Below are 17018 nucleotides of genomic sequence, written 5' to 3'. Positions count from 1 at the left end.
GACTTTTGTGTGTTGTATAATAACCTGATTTCCACTCTTACCTACTGAAGAACCAACTGACCAAACAAGATCTGACTCGCTCTAATCGCTAATTAAACCAAACATCATTAATCGTGAGATCCGCATCTCCCTAAACACGAGTCAAGTTCACTACAGCAAACACTCTCCTCTGTGGTTGAATGGGAAGTGTTATACATGTATCACTGAATGGCTGGTATTGAATGTTTAATGTTTTAAGGTCCAGATGATGTCTCTGCAGAGTGCTGAGATCTTAGTGAGGTGAGATCTGGCTAACAGAGACGAGAGTTAGTTTCAACTTATACTGACACATCACACTGCTTTATGGATGTCACGGCATTCATTAAGCACAGACGAATCATGAAGAATACTTTCACAACTACCATTCTGTTTTATTAGGGTTATTAAATCTTGAAATCGAAGGTGACATTGAATAGTCTGTCAAAGTATGCATATAACTGCCCAAAACTATTTTGCATATAGAAATATTAGTATCTCTGTTTAGTTCTTTGCTTATAGTAACTTTGTTCAATCTATGCCAGAGCATGTATCACTATAGGCGTGCAACTCATTCTGCACATCTATACACCAGAATATCAAAAAAAAAAAAAAAAAAAAAAAAAAAAATACTAAGATAATAATAAAACATATTATCTTAGTATTTATAAGCTAGGTAAACAATAAGTTGAAAATTACAGTGACAATGAATGAAGAACTCACTATTTTAGATGGCCTATTTATAAGTAAACAATGCGGAGACTACAATCTGTAAATAGAGTATGCATTAACTACAAAACAATAGTTTGCAAATGATTTAAAAACGCACAACATTTGACGGATGTGTGAGATGACAGAACTGTCTTTGTGTTTTTGTTTGAAGCTGGTGGCGTGTTTGGCCGTCAGGTGGATTCTGGATCAGAAATGGATGATGACACTCAACTCAAGTTCTACACGGAGCACAGGGGCCGTCGCCGCAGCAAAGGTAACCATCTTCACCTACCACTTATTCGCTTACATCAGGCATGCAAAACCATAATAAAGATGTTCAAATGGTGACTGTGATTTCACCAAGTACAACATGTTCCTGGATCAAAATCCTTGTGATCAGGAAATATCTCTTTTAGGTTTCAGGGTTAGGTGCTTCTACACACTTGTTAATCAGCTATCATTTCACACTGATTTTATGGATACATTAGGAGTAGGGTTAGGTTTAGGGGTAGGGATTGGGTTTTAGTCTATATTTTTGGACAGTAATGTTGAACAAGGATCAACAAAAGATATTGATCTAGGAACATGTCTTACTTGGCAAAATCACGGCGACCATGTCCAACTACTGCCAACTAATGTCTAGTCTCATAATGCACACTTTCCAAAATAATAATAATAATAATAATAATAATAATAATAATAATAATAATAATAATAATAAAATGAATTAATAAATTACGTTTTTGAACATTACTTAAAATCTCAGGGGTTCAGTTAACCGATTTTTAAAAGGGTTTCATCTGTGAAAAAAAAAAAAAAAAAAAAAAAAACAGTGGGAACCCTTTCCATGAACAAGCCAATATAGACTTTCACATTAGTTTTCTGGAGTCAATAAATACAGAATGTGCCGTACCGTCTCTTACTCTCATCTTATAAAGAGCTTAAGGCACCTTCCATAAATAAAGCACACAAAATAGAGCCTTTTTTTTTTTTTCAGCAATAGTCAGCCAAAATGTGTTTGTGTGAAGTATATGTGGTTGTTCTGCACACTGCAGTCAAATATAGCACATAACAACCAGACTACACTGTGCACAGAAAACAAGCTGAAATATGTGAAAGTATGCAATGAAAGTCATACGTGTAACCGTAAAATAATTTACATTGATTGCCATTTACATTTACAGCCTTGCTTTAATACTTCCTAATCAGAAGCCATAGCAAAAGACATCTGTATCTAAAACAAGGCCCTGAAATCACAGATGCTTGACAGAAGTCTTTGAAATGAGCAAAACACATTATAAGAGTAACATTTTTGTGGTCTTCTCACTTTCAGCAAAGCCTGGTCCACTTTGGCCACTTAGTTGGGAATCACTGATTGACATGCAAAGGAACAAACTGTTGTTAGTTATGTTTTAATAATTTTTTTGTCATGCTTTAAGGAAGTCCACTTATTTGGATGTATTGATTAACATGTTGAAGCACATGCAAAGTACTGTACATACAGTAATTATATTTTGATCTGCACTGTGTTCTTCAAAATTGCATCTAACATTATAGTAACACTTTATTGTAAGGTGTCCTTGTTACACGTTACATGTACGTACTATTATAATAACAATCAAGTATGCATACTAGCATTGAAAGTAACCCTAAACTAAACCCTAATCCTAACCCTAACCATATAGTAAGTATATTTAGTTAATTAATATTACTCAGTACATACATGTATAAATACACTGTAACAAGGATACCTTAAAATAATGTGTAAACAAAATTACTCAGTTGTTACATTTAAAATGTATATTTATATACACATTAAACTTCAACCATTAAAAATAATTATGAAATTACATATATAGATCTACTGAAAATCACTTAAGTGGGTCAAACAAAACTCTAAAGTTAAGCTAATTGCATTTAATATAACTTTATAACTATTATAACTATTTTTTATTGATATTAATTATTAATATTTTTTAATTTTTTTAATGTATAATCAAATTGACTAATGGGAAAACATGTGTTACCATTATTTATGTATCATATAATTTTATTACAGTGTACAGTAAGGGCCAGATTTACTAACAGCTTGCGCCAGCACAAACTATCTTTTGGTGTTAAAATGGTACGGTCAGGATTTACTAAAGATGAAGATGAACTAAAGTGAAGAAGTAGCGCTGAAAAGGCATAGACACTTATTTTTGATTGAATATGAATATGCATTTGTAGGAGTTAAACTTTCAAGATGCAAAATTTATGGGACGAGAGTATTATAAATGAATCCTGTAACGCGTGATTTACACATTTTTTGCGCTCGTCAAATTACTGGTATTTGCGCCATTATATTACGCCCAAAAAAGCATGACTTAAAGGGTTAGTTCACCCAAAAATTCTAATTATGTCATTAATGACTCACCCTCATGTCGTTCCAAACCCGTAAGATCTCCGTTCATCTTCGGAACACAGTTTAAGATGTTTTAGATTTAGTCCGAGAGCTTTCTGTTCCTCCATTGAAAATGTATGTACGGTATACTGTCCATGTCCAGAAAGGTAATAAAAACATCATCAAAGTAGTCCATGTGACATCAAAGGGTCAGTTAGAATTTGTTGAAGCATCGAAAATAAATGTTGGTCCAAAAAAAAAAAAAAAATTACGACTTTATTCAGCATTGTCTTCTCTTCCGGGTCTGTTGTGAGCGCGTTCACAACACTGCAGTGACGCTACTGATGTATGACTTTGCTGACGTACGACGCTGCTGACGTGTTATCTTTGTTATTGGGCGCACCAGAAAACACGTCAGCAGCATCATACGTCAGCAGCATCGTAAACGCACTCACAACAGACCCGGAAGAGAAGAAAATGCTGAATAAATTTGGGTGAACTAACCCTTTAAAGCAGGTGGTAATTTGCGCTGGTCTTGGTACATTATGGAAATGGTCTGGCTGCCTATGTGTTCTTTAATGTGCGCGCTGTTAATAAATCACCCACAGAATTTTCCCCTCCCATCTGCGCTTTTATGAAATTGTGCTATAACGCTGATTGGCCCTGTTTAGTAAATCTGGCACATCTGAAAACATTATATTCAGTTTGCATTTAATATATTGTTTTAAAATACATTATTCCAAATACAATGATACAATAATATCAAGCCTCTTTTCTAATAACGTGATGAACTGGACTGCTATAATTTCATGTAAATGAAATTTCATGTTTCTAACAGGCTTTTTCCAAATATTAATTTTATGTTACATTATAATGTATTTAATGTCTAACATCTGAAAATAGCATTTGATTATGCTTTTAATTGTTTAAAAAATATATATTGGAGTACCAATTTTACTGTATTATTGTAAAGTGACAAACCGAGGTTATTATCATTAATTAAAACTAAAACCAGTAAAAAATGTTAAATGTTTATTTTTACAAGGCAACATTTCTATTTTTTTTTTATTTCATTTCTAACTTTAACTCAAATTAAAGTGAAAACAGAAAATATAAAAATTAAATAATTCAAAATATTAACAAAAAACTATAATCAATGATATTGAAATTAAACTGGCTTTAAATGTCCACTATTTAATGTTGAAACTGAGGTTCATGAATGCATGCAGCAGATCACATAACATAAGTAAAATATCAAATGATGCCAAACTGGAAATTGATTTTTTTGGAACAAAGATCCCTCTATGCAAAGCAGCTCACCGTGTATGCAAAAGTGGAGGAGGAAAAATCAGTCACTTCCTGTTGTTATTTTATCAGGGTTGAGAGACAAACAACTCCTGGTAGAGATGATTTGCTCAGCGTGTAGCATCAAAGTCCTGCAGTCACACTCATCTATCACCAGCTTTCAGAATAGCCCGCTGAGAATTTATGAGAGTGCACAAAGCGATGTCTCACAAGAGACGAACATCACCGTTCACACTGGCATTACTCTCAGACTCTTTAATCGCAAAATGATGAATTTAATACCAAAATCTGCCCTATAAACTGTCACTGTGTTCCAAAACCTAGTGAGCTGCGAACCTGTGGTAGCTAGCATTCAAGGCTTCTTTTCCATGCTTTCTTAAATGCTCTTCTTAAAAAGTAGGCAGCATTTTTCAGTCATTAACATTTCCACTCAAAAAAGTTATTAACATTTCCACTCAACCAAGGCTTATTGGAAAAATTGACCTCTACCTAGAGTTTTGCAAAACTCCAACAATTTTTATTCCTTTTCACACAAATTATGCTTACGTGGCAGATTATTGATTAATAAAGACTTTTTTTTTTTTTTTTTTTTTTTTTTTTTTTTTTTTTTTTTTTTTTTTTTTTTTTGTTTTTATTTGTTTGTGTTTCCTTGTGTGTTGTTATTCTATGAGCTCTAAACACTGAAAACTAACACATTTTGATTTTTGTATCACATAATCAGTTTCTGACGAAACTTTTCTGATGTCATAAACTTGCTCAGTAGCGCACCTGATACATCAATACACTTATGATCTAAAACACAGGAGTCACAATTAAATAATAATAATAATAATAATAATAATAATTATTATTATTATTATTATTATTATTATTATTAGACAAATTTCCAAAATTCCAGCTTGATAGATATGCATCTCCTGAATAAGTCCAGAATGTGCTGATCAAAAACACAGACGAGTAAGGTGCAGAAACTAGCAATTTGTAAGTATATGTATGTGAAAAATAATGTGATCATCAACAATAAACAACATAGAAATGAAAACTACCCAATGTTACCGAGTGAAATGTCAATCCACGAAGTGGCAAAGGACTGTGCAAGCTGTGGGGGCGCTGATGGAAGCCATTACTGCATCTTTGCTTTGATCATCACACTGAATATGATCCAGATGTAGTATTACATGTGATTTTCTCCTTTTTTTTTGCTCAAAATGTTGCTTAAATGTTGGTTTTTGTTTAAAAGTAGAGGCTCAGTTGTTTATTTAGATGTATTACATGTTCAGATAATCACCCAACAAAATATTCTGGGGGCCATGAAATTTTAGTGAAAATAATCAGAAATGCAGTTTTTTTTTTTTTTTTTTTTTTTTTTAAAAACACTGGTGGGGAAAGAGTTAATAACCTTTAATGACTTTTTCCATTTAATAATATGATAAAAACAGTACATGGACCAATTCTCACTATTAACTAGTTGCTTATTAGCATATTTTAATGCCTTATTCTCCATGACAATATTTTAGATCCCATAATTCACCCTATACCTAAACATAACAACTACCTTAGTAACTATTAAGCTATTAAGCTAAACTATTAAGCAGTAAATTAGGAGTTTATTGAGGCAAACATCATATTTAATAGTCACAAAAAATCCATACATGTTCATAATTTAAGACTAAAAGTCAGGTTCTAGGATAAAAAAGTGCAACACATATTCACTATTAATTAAGGGTTTTCCCTCAATTCTAATTTGCTGCTTTTTAATAGTTAATATGTTAGTTGTTTATTTGAGGCTTTGGGTCGGGTTAAAGGGTCTAGAATAATGTCTTGCAGAATAAGGCATTAATATCCACCGTATAAGTACTAATAAACAGCTAATATGTTATTAATATGCATGCTAATAAGGAACTAGTTAATAGTGAGAATTGGTCCTTAAAATACAATGTTATCAATAGCATTTTTGCATTAAATTTTTTTTACAAGTTTCCAAGTTTTAATGTGACCTTGATATTACTAAATAACTAACAAATTAAATGAATAAATAAGCAAACACAAAAAGCCACAAGGCTGGTTAACATGTGCAGTTATTTGTGATGGTAGATACTGTGACTAATATAGATATTGTGACTGCAGGCAGTAAGCATCTTTCTCCTTTGATGGCCGTTCATACGTTGCCTGAATGCTGAGAAATAGAATTTTATTTCTGGCAGCATATTTATATTGCCTGTTTGTTTTGTAATGCTCTTAAAAGCATGAGATGGACTTGTTTTGTACTTTTCCCTTTTAGTGAAAGGCTTGGGACTGTGATATTATAGTCCTCCTCCCAAGGCAAGCATCATTACTGTTATTGCTTCTAGTTCTTCCACCCACTTCAGCTGCACCTTTTCCCACACCTTTTGTGCTACGGATGTGAATGAGACCTTAAATCTTATGGCTTGTGAGAGCTTTGTTGTTACTTTTCTGAATGATCTTTTTACCAGGAGGATGATAAAACCTATAGACCTACATTAAACCCAAGTCATATCTACAGACCCAAATATATCATAGAGATTTGGGGCAGACAAAAATTGCGGCGGCGGGTTTTGCACAGGCAAGCACCACTCATTTATTTCTTTTCAAAGTTATCTTTTTGCAGTGTATTTTGCATTGCAGAACTCAAAGTTAAAAGGTAAAAGAAGATTTTTCTAGGAAATTTATTTCACTAAGTTTCAGCCCTTTTCATTGTAGTGATGCTGGTCTAAATCGATCTGAATCAAAAGCTGAAGTGGCAGAAGTGCTGAAAACTTGCTCACTATCAAACCAGTAGAAGGGAGCAGAAGGGACAGAACAGGGTTCATTATTGATTCCTCAAGGCCACTGTTTGCTCTTCTGAGCCGCTATAGCCATGAATTATCTCTCATACTCCATCTGTGCTGATAGCTTAGCTATTATATATATATATATATATATATGTTCTTAAGTCAGAGTATTATCAGAGAGGATCCATATCTCAGATCGAGTTCATAGGTCATAATCAGAGTTCAGAGAGGATCCATCTCTACGGTTCTGTTGTGTATATTTGTTTTCTTGTCGAGCCCTGATTTTTCTGTTTTATATATGGTTATAGTTATTGCATTGCAGACAGACACAGAAAGCAATCAGAAGCACATCAGAAATTAACAGAAGGGTGAGCTGCATTTTATGTATACATGTTTTTGTGTCTAATCAGTATTTGTTAGTATTTATTTGTTAATCAGAATTAGCAAGAGCATTTTCAATGCACAGCCAGTAGTGTTGCTGAGCAGTGTGTGGAAGACGCTCTCTAGCATGAAGGACACACAAGTAAAAAGCTCTGCTAAGCTTTGTAAAGGACTTGCTCATTCATTCTTCTGAAACCCAAGAGAGTGAGAGAGTGAGTGAGTGAGTGTGTGTTATATGCTGTTGTGTTGGTACATATGCTAATGTGCTCTTTAGTCTTTCACAGTGATTGCGGCCAGTTTCACGTTTAAAGATGTGTCATTGTAACCCATTCTTTGTGTTTTTTTAACATTATTTAAGTATTTGTTATATTTATTTTCTTTTTTTATTTGTTATGTTATTTATTTATTGTTGATTTATATGTGTAATTTTTTGATTATATATGTACATTGTTGATTTAAGGATTAAAAATAATGTGCTACACTTTAAAATATGCTTACATTTGTTAATATTAGTTGCATTACTAACATTAACTAACAATTAAAATGTTTCTAAAGCACTTATTAATCGCACCTATCATTAGCTTCAGTATTTACTGATACATTATTGCAATCAAAACAAAAATGTTAATAATATTCATGGCCTTGAGATAACATGACCTAACAATTAATTTTAACAAAGATTAATAAATGTTAATACTAATTGTTAAGTCTTACCAAATAATGTTTAAATATGGACAACACTGCAAGATCTATGTGTGCATATCTTTTTTTTTTTTTTTTTTTTTTTCAGAAAAGTTCAGAATCTCTTCCAGGTGGTGATTTGCACTTTTGTTTACCTGTGTCCACATCCACCTGTTTCTAATCCACTTGCTCAGTGCCCATTTTTTGAAAATATTTTCTGGATCTCCAGTCCTGGGTTGTTCACTGATGGCTACAGTTAGGAACAGATTGTTTTGGAAGAGACATGAGATACTGTGAATGCACTGTGAAGAACAAGCCAGGTGTGATCTCTCAGATGAGTGTTGAACACAGCAGAGACAACAAAACAAATACAAGCATCTGTGAGATGTTTGGATGCAACCTAAAGAAATCTCAGGTTCTTCAAGTTGCTTGAGAAGGAGTTACTTTTACTTTTTATTTCACCCCACCGGGCCCTCTATAACACTTAGTCGGTGTATCTCAGCACAGTTTCCAAGACAAGAGTTATTATATATATATTTTTAAGGCTAACTCTGATATCTAAGTTATGTCGGGTGATGATGAAAACCCATTATCTTTCTCTGCACAAAGAAATCAGTCACGTCTTAACAAGGACTTTTCTAAACTTAGCTAACTGAAGAACATAACAATTAGTGTAGAGAGTTTGTTTGCTTGTGAAGGTCGCCAATATGTTTGTGAGAATAATACTTCTTGCTTGTTGGGAGCTGGAGCTGGTATTAATTGTTACCTGTTTGTTATAACACGCTGTTCTTTGACTTCAGAGCATCTGATCTTCATTAAAGCTGTCAAATCCTATTTGTCATTTCTCACTATATGTGGAGGTTTCAGAGATTTAGTTTAACCTCACACTTAACCGCATAGACAAATTGCTCCTGTTGGACTTCAAGCTTTCTACGTTACATAAATCTGATCGTCATCACAGAGCTTGGGAATAAACACTCTCACTCCCACGTCTACACTACAGGGAGCTCGAGGATTCAATTTATAGTCAGGCTGTCCTCAGAAAGCATCAGGGCACTTGTCGTTCCTCATTTTATTGTAGCGTTAGAGCTTCTCGCTGTATTAAGTGGTCTGAATTGACCTTTCCCTAAGCTTCGCCCCTCCTTTGGTTATTGTTGCTCACCCAGGCAAGCAATATAGAACATTAAATTGGAATGAAGTGGGGAATTCTGAGAACAGCTTGGAAAAGAAAACTATTATCTGCTGTTTTTATCTGTTTTTTTTTTTTTCAATATTTTTTTCAACAAGAATGCCATAAATTAATCAAAAATTACATTACAGACATATAAAACAAAATAATAAATAAATAAATTAATTAATTAATTAATTAATTAAAAATAAATTATAATAATGAATAAATCTATTCATCAAAGAATACCGAATAATAAATAAATAAATAAATAATATTTTAAAATATATTCACATAGAAAACAGTTCAATTTGAATACTATTTCACTTTTTTATGTCTTAATAACGGTGGAGGGGCAGCAGTTCAGTGAGGGGTCCATGTGATGGTGAGTTGGAGTGTTGTGACGTCATGTGAAATAACAGCAGGTGTCTGATCTGTATAATCGTGTTTCTCTGTCTGTTCCCACAGGCTGCCCTCAGAGTCCCATGAGCAAGGCCACGCTAACACTGATCACCGTCTGCACGTGTGTGGTGGCAGTCGTGTACGGCACGCAAACGTCCTGTCCTCTCACCGTCAAGGTCACGCTCCACGTTCCTGAACACTTCATCGCTGACGGTGAGCAATCTATAGACAGCCGCAATGTATTTTTTTAACACCAATAGAAACTTTTTATTATACTTCCTTTTTACTACATTTAAATAGATTCACTACAGCAATACAAACAAAATATTAATGATCATTCATTTACCTGATACCAGTTTGGTGAATTTTATGTTTTTGTTTGTTTGGTTTTTTTTTTATCTTTATTGTGATTCATTTAGTAGACACTTGTATCTAAAGTCACTTTCATTGTGTTCAAAGTATCTTTTCACATTTCATTAGTTAATGCATTTGAATAAACAATGTTGCTGTGAAAAGACAGAATTATATTGTGCTGTTTTGCAGCACTTGCAGAGTGTAAAGTCCAGTGTGAGGTGCTAACATTGCCTTCAGTCTGACACAGATTAATGTCAATCTGGCAACGCTTTATTATGGCACTTTTTTAGGTACACCTATTCAATTGCTTGGTAACACAAATTGCTAATCAGCCAATCACATGGCAGCAACTCAAATGTGGTGAAGACGACTTGCTGAAGCTCAAACCAAAAATCAGAATGGTGAAAAAAGGGGATTTAAGTGACTTTGAACATGGAATGGTTGTTGGTGCCAGACGGGCTGGTCTGAGTATTTAAAAAACATCTGATCTACTGGGATTTTCACGCACAACCATCTCTAGGGTTTACAGAGAATGGTCCGAAAAAGAGAAAATATCCAGTGAGTGGCAGTTGTGTGGACGAAAATGCCTTGTTGATGTCAGAGGTCAGAGGAGAATGGGCAGACTGGTTAGAGATGATAGAAAGGCAACAGTAACTCAAATAACCTACTCGTTACAACCAAGGTATGCAGAATACCATCCCTGAACGCACAACACATCGAACCCTGAAGCAGATGGGCTACAGCAGCAGAAGACCACACCGGGTGCTGCTCCTGTCAGCTAAGAACAGGAAACGGAGGCTACAATTCGCAAAGGCTCACCGAATTTGGACAATAGAAGACTGGAAAAACATTGCCTGGTCTGATGAGACTCGATTTCTGCTGCGACATTCAGATGGTAGGGTCAGAATTTGGCATAAAAAACATGAAAGCATGGATCCATCCTGCCTTGTCTCAATGGTTCAGACTGCTGTTGGTGGTGTAATGGTGTGGGGGATATTTTCTTGGCACACTTTGGGCCCCTTAGTACCAACTGAGCATTGTTTAAATGTCACAGCCTACCTGAGTATTGTTGCTGACCATGTCCATCCCTTTATGACTACAGTGTACCCATCTTCTGATGGCTACTTCCAGCAGGATAATGCACCAGGTCACAAAGCTTGAATCATCTCATTACTGGTTTCTTGAATATGACAATGAGTTCACTTTACTCTAATGGCCTCCACAGTCACCAGATCTCAATCCAGTATAGCAGCAATGGGATGTGGTGGAACGGCAACTGCGTGATACTATCATGTCAATATAGACCAAGATCTCTGAGGAATGTTTCCAACACCTTGTTGAATCTATGTCATAAAGAATTAAGGCAGTTCGGGAGACAAAAGGGGGTCCAACCCTGTACTAGCAAGGTGTACCTAATAAAGTGGCCAGTGAGCATATGTATATAAAATAATAACATATAAAAGAATAAAATAAAAAAAAATAATAATAATTGAATAAAATAAAAAGAATAAAATAAAAAAAGAAAATCATATCACAAGTGTAATGCTGTACCAGGTGCATAACCAAGCAAGTTTATTATGTCAGAAAAACTATATATACAGTATATGGAGTTGGTTATGTGGTGTTGACATCAAAATGTATTAGTTTACAAATCATACACTATGGTACAAGTGTTTTGAACTCATAACATAGTATTGTGCAAGGAACCATGTGAAATTAATTAACATAATTTGTGTGAAAAGGAATAAAAGTTGTCTGTGTTTTACTACCACTGTTGTTCATTTCAGCTGGAAACGGCAATGAATTGTATGTAAGGGTACATTTTGGATTTTTTTTTTTTTTTCTTAATGTAATTGGATAATGGCACAAGAACTTGTACAACATTCTAACCAGCCAAACTCTGACCCTTTTGATTTTGTCACAAATGCCGCCCTAAACCTTTACAAACATGTGCATCAAGAACTTGTAGTGGTCACAAGTGTGGCACTTGTAAGCACTCTTCTGAAACATTTAAATGTCGATTTGGAAACCCTACCATCTGGCACGTGCATGCAGCAGACTTTGCAAAACCACAAGTGCACATCAAATGCACCATTTGGAACAGGGTCTTGGTCCGTCCTCATGAGATTTGCATTATGGGTTAAAATGGTGACAAGATATAGAATTTTTTCCCCCGCCAATATTTTAAAAGCATATCTTGCCAGAACAATTTTTGTGTTCAAAAATAAACGAATAAACAGAATACTTCTAAAGAAAGTTCTATTTGATCTTCATTTAATCTCACTGCTGTCTAAGAGAAACAAAGCGAGAAAGAGAAGGGGGAAAAAAGTATTTTAATGGATTTTGACACATTATTTATTTATTTATTTATTTATTTATTTATTTATTTATTTATTTATTTATTTATTTATTTTAAAACTGCATGCTTTGAGTTAATCTGATTTAGCTTGGACAGTAGGGTATCAGAGAGAGACTGGAAAATTCAGCCATGGCCATATGAGTTCATCATATCGGCTTCAAATTATTCAAATGAATTAATGATAAGATATAATTCTGAAATTCCAAGTCTCTTAAAAAGAAGAAAGCAAAAGATCTGTACGATCTCACAGCGATTGTGCACAGTGATGAGGGTGAGAGTGAGCAAAGGTCAGAAGACATTTGTCTGCTGAAGAGCATAGAGACCTTTCAATTAAAGCCATGTGATGCTGATGCTGCAGTCCAGAGATGCTGGACCATCTGTCAGAGTCGCTGTCGGCTGCTTTAACCCTCAGAGAACAAGAAGGGCCAAAACACACACACATACAGTACAAAAGCTGTGAGATGATCTGGTTATGATATGTTTAGAATAAATCTGAAATAATCTACAGCCGAGTGTTGTGGTGAAAAAAATCTTAAGACTTCCTTTTTTTCTGTTGGTTTAATGATTTTTTTGTCATACCCCAACCCCTCTGCCAACTCTCACAGAAACCTGCACATCATTAGATACAAACACAAGTTTGATTTGGCAGATTTATTAGCCTTTTAATTAGTGGGGGCACATAATACTTCCTCACAAATCATTGTCATTAAATTCCACTATATTGGTGAGGACATTTGGTCCACTATAGTAATACACGCACAACAAACAAACAAACAAAAAATATGTGATTTTTATTTAAATTTTACAAATGAGTTGGTTTTGGGAGATTTTGTGAGGTTTAACACTTCTGGGTACCAATTTGTCCCCAAAATATGGTGAAGTAGGTAACACACACACAAACACAGACATGCATTCCAGGACCCAAAAATATCTTAATTTGAGAGCATGTTTTTGTCATATATACTCTGGTAGGCTTGCTGAGGGTCATGGACTCTATATATTAGCCCACACTTTGCATGTAGCGCCTTTAATGGTTGTATAATTAGTATCAACTTAAAGCTAGTATGAGATTTGAAGAGGTCACAGTCGCCAGCATCAGGTTTCTAATTAAACTGTTCGCTGACATTCAGCAGCCGATTTTTTCTAAGGGGGTATTCAGTAGGTCATCAGAAATGTCTCTCGCTCTCTTTTTTTTTTTTTTCAGAGAAACACAGTTTCTTTAGCTTCTATATTCTATAGCCTTCATGTTTATGTTTTTTTTTTTTTTTTAAAGGATATAAAATGCAATCAGGTTTTAAATAGAAGTATACTGCATGGTAAATTTTGACTGCATCCATATGAATTACATATACGTTATTAAAAAAAAAAAAAAAGCATTAAATTAATTGCAATAGCACAGTTTTATTATAATTAAATAAAATTAAATAATTGTATTATTATTATTTTTTGTCTTTTGATGGTTTTCAGTTTATGTTGGACGTTCCCAAACTGAATGCCTTATATATATATATATATATATATGTCTTCAAAACAAATAACAAAGTGCAATACATAGTAAAATATATACTTGTTACACTGATGGTCTAACAATCAAAAGTTTTGTTTGTTTGTTTTAATGAATGAATGAATGAACGAACCCATAATGAATGAACCCATACTGATTCGCTCCGAATACTGATAGAATATTAACCAGAGGAATCATAATTAAAAAAAAAAAAAAAAAAAAAAAACAGCTATTTAGCTAAGGCATATGTATAAAAAAAAATAAAATAAAAAAAAACCTTCTATACAAGACCTAGGACAATGCTTGCTATAAATATTCAAGAACTCTTTTTCTAAATGCAATTAAGAAATAGATTTAAACTTATTTATCTTTATCATTATACTACATATCAGTAAACAGAAATAATTTCCTGCATATTTTTACTAAAGCATTTAAAGTGTTTGAAATTCTATGTAGGGACTTAGTTAGTTAGTTAGTTAGTTAGTTAGTTTGAAGCAAATTAATTGACTGCATCCCTCTGTTGTCATTTGAATAATTACCTGTGCCAATAAGTGATCGGTGAATGATTAGAAAATTAGTGTTAAATCTGTTAATGAATACCACCATTAGGAAACTGAATGGCAAAAAAAAAAAAAAAACGAAGTTAAAATAATTCCATGTTCACATTATTATGTGTAGCTAACAAAACAATATTATTTATTAATGTTATGTTTTTTTTTTTTTTTTTTTACTTTTGAGCTAGACGGTTCTTCTTTCTCCAGCAGAAACTTTGTTCTGGCTGCATCTCATCATACTGCCATGTAGTGAAACTCAGGCACAATAGCTGCCACGCTGTGTTAAATCCCTGTGTATCTGCACCGCTCCTGGGCGTCCCTGAGTGGGTGTCAGTCTGGCAGGCGTCCACACGTCCCGCTCAGCCTCCGCTCTCGGCTTTAAGACGGCAGAGAGGATTATGTAGTAGCAAAGCAATTTAATTTAAGTCGCCCTTATCTTTGGGAAGCGCTGAATTCACACATCAGCAGAACAGGACAGGTGTAAACGTCATCCTGAGAGATGATGGACACACAAGAGAAGAAGAAACTTATTTAGAAACACTGCTTAATTCTGCTTTGGGGAGAGATCTGGGTTTTGGCAGATACTGAAGAGCATGTCCTGCCATACACATCATCCTTGTTCAGTGTTTGTTCGATGGACTCATAAACACTAATCTTAGGCCTGGAGATCTTTCAAGAGATTCTGACCTCCTGGTCTTAATCTGTGTTTCCACTAAAGTGTATTTTTCAATTGTTTTCAGTGTGAGCGTCACATATACAGTATTGTGAGTGTTTGTTTCCCACAGAGCATGGCACATTTTACATTTTGGGTAAAAAGCAACAATCACTAATGCTACTCTTTACCCAGCCATCCAATCACAGTGGAGAAGTGCCGGGACAACTATTACCAACCATCACATTCACACAAACATTTCAGTGGAAACAAGGCCTTAAAATTAATTGTGTTGCACAGTCAGTAAATGGCTGTGAATTACAGTATTCCTTAACCCTAACCATACATTTACAGTATACTACTACTCTGGGTTAGTTGACATGTTGTTGAAAAGTAATATTTATTTATATATTTATTCACTTATTCAATGTGTTAACTGCAATTTTATTTATTTATTTATTTATTTATTTATTTGTATTGGTAAAAAAAATACTAGCAACTTTAGAATTAAATTTAAAAAACAAATAAATTATTTCAAAGTAAATTCTACAGTAATTGTTTTCAGTGTAGGACATCTTATGACAAAAACAAAACAAACAAACAAAACACTGTAGAAATGTTGTGCGCTCTTCTTGAAGGTCATCAGATAAATGTGTATTTTCAAGCCTTTTTTTTTTTTTTTTTTTTGTATAGGAAGCAGTTTTGTGGTGAGCATGGGCAGTTATCTGGATGTCTCTAACTGGTTAAATCCAGCTAAACTGACCCTGTACTACCAGACCAACACCTCCACCCAGTGGGTGAGAGATTACTGTGGCCAGAGAACGACTGACCCCTGCGAACAGCTCTGTGACCAGGACACTGGTGAGTGAACAAGCACACACACACACACACACACACACACACACACACACACACACACACACACACACACACACACACACACACACTTTTGTGGCTGTCTTTGTGGGGACTTTCAGTAGACTTGTATCGTTGTTATACTGACTGAACAATATTTTTCTAACCACTAAACCTACCCTTCACAGAAAACACTTTTTTTTTTTTCTTCATTTTTAAATATGACCAAATGTCTCCATGATGGAAGATAAACCTGTACACACTCAGAAAAATACAGTATCGAGGCCTGATTGCCACCCTTAAGAGGAAACACATTTATTTGCTCGTGACCTTCTGTGGTAATCTGTGGTTCAAGGTCTCAGTCAGGTTGAGTCGAATTGCAGGGCGTCAGTGTGATAAGCGTGCCAATGCCTGGGGATCAGGGGAATAACACATGCCCGCTGTGATGTCTCAGACCCGGGGCTTATGAGCATCATGCATGACATTTACAGTTATTGTCTAGAATCTGTCTTTGTAGCTCTTTGCAGTAAGGTCAGGACCCAGAAACACATGGTGCTCTTTAGTCTGATGCACAGGGTCAAAGTACAGACATTTGATTGTGGCATAATGATGGATGAATAAACAACATGCTTTAAAATAGTTATTCTGAAAAGGATAATCCACTTAAAAAAAAGTAAATGTAACCAAACAGTTGATGTTAGCCATTGACTTCCATAGTATGGAGAAAAAAATAAAAAATAAATAAATAAATAAAATAAAAAAATTGGAAGACAGTGGCTAGTGTCAAGTGTTAGGTTTAATCGTAATTGCAGTTAAATGAAAATGCATTATGGTGTAAACTTATACGTTTTAAACATTTATATAAAACACATTTCATTTGTGTTTAATATAAGTTAATAAGT

General features: G+C 34.4%; 1 protein-coding gene across 1 annotated transcript in view; it reads left to right on the top strand.

The window, feature by feature from the left end:
* The window catches only part of LOC109081198 (astrotactin-2-like), a 418824-nt gene that overhangs the window by 181271 nt on the left and 220535 nt on the right, over positions 1–17018 (top strand). Inside the window, 3 exon segments of the mRNA XM_042723440.1 lie at positions 899–1000; positions 9905–10051; positions 15955–16122. Of these exon segments, the coding sequence (XP_042579374.1) occupies positions 899–1000; positions 9905–10051; positions 15955–16122 (417 nt within the window).

This window comes from Cyprinus carpio, chromosome B5 (assembly GCF_018340385.1).
Source record: "Cyprinus carpio isolate SPL01 chromosome B5, ASM1834038v1, whole genome shotgun sequence".
NCBI classification, from domain to species: Eukaryota; Metazoa; Chordata; class Actinopteri; order Cypriniformes; family Cyprinidae; genus Cyprinus; species Cyprinus carpio.
Note: the sequence above shows the minus strand (reverse complement) of the source record. Positions and strands in the feature narration are given on the sequence as shown.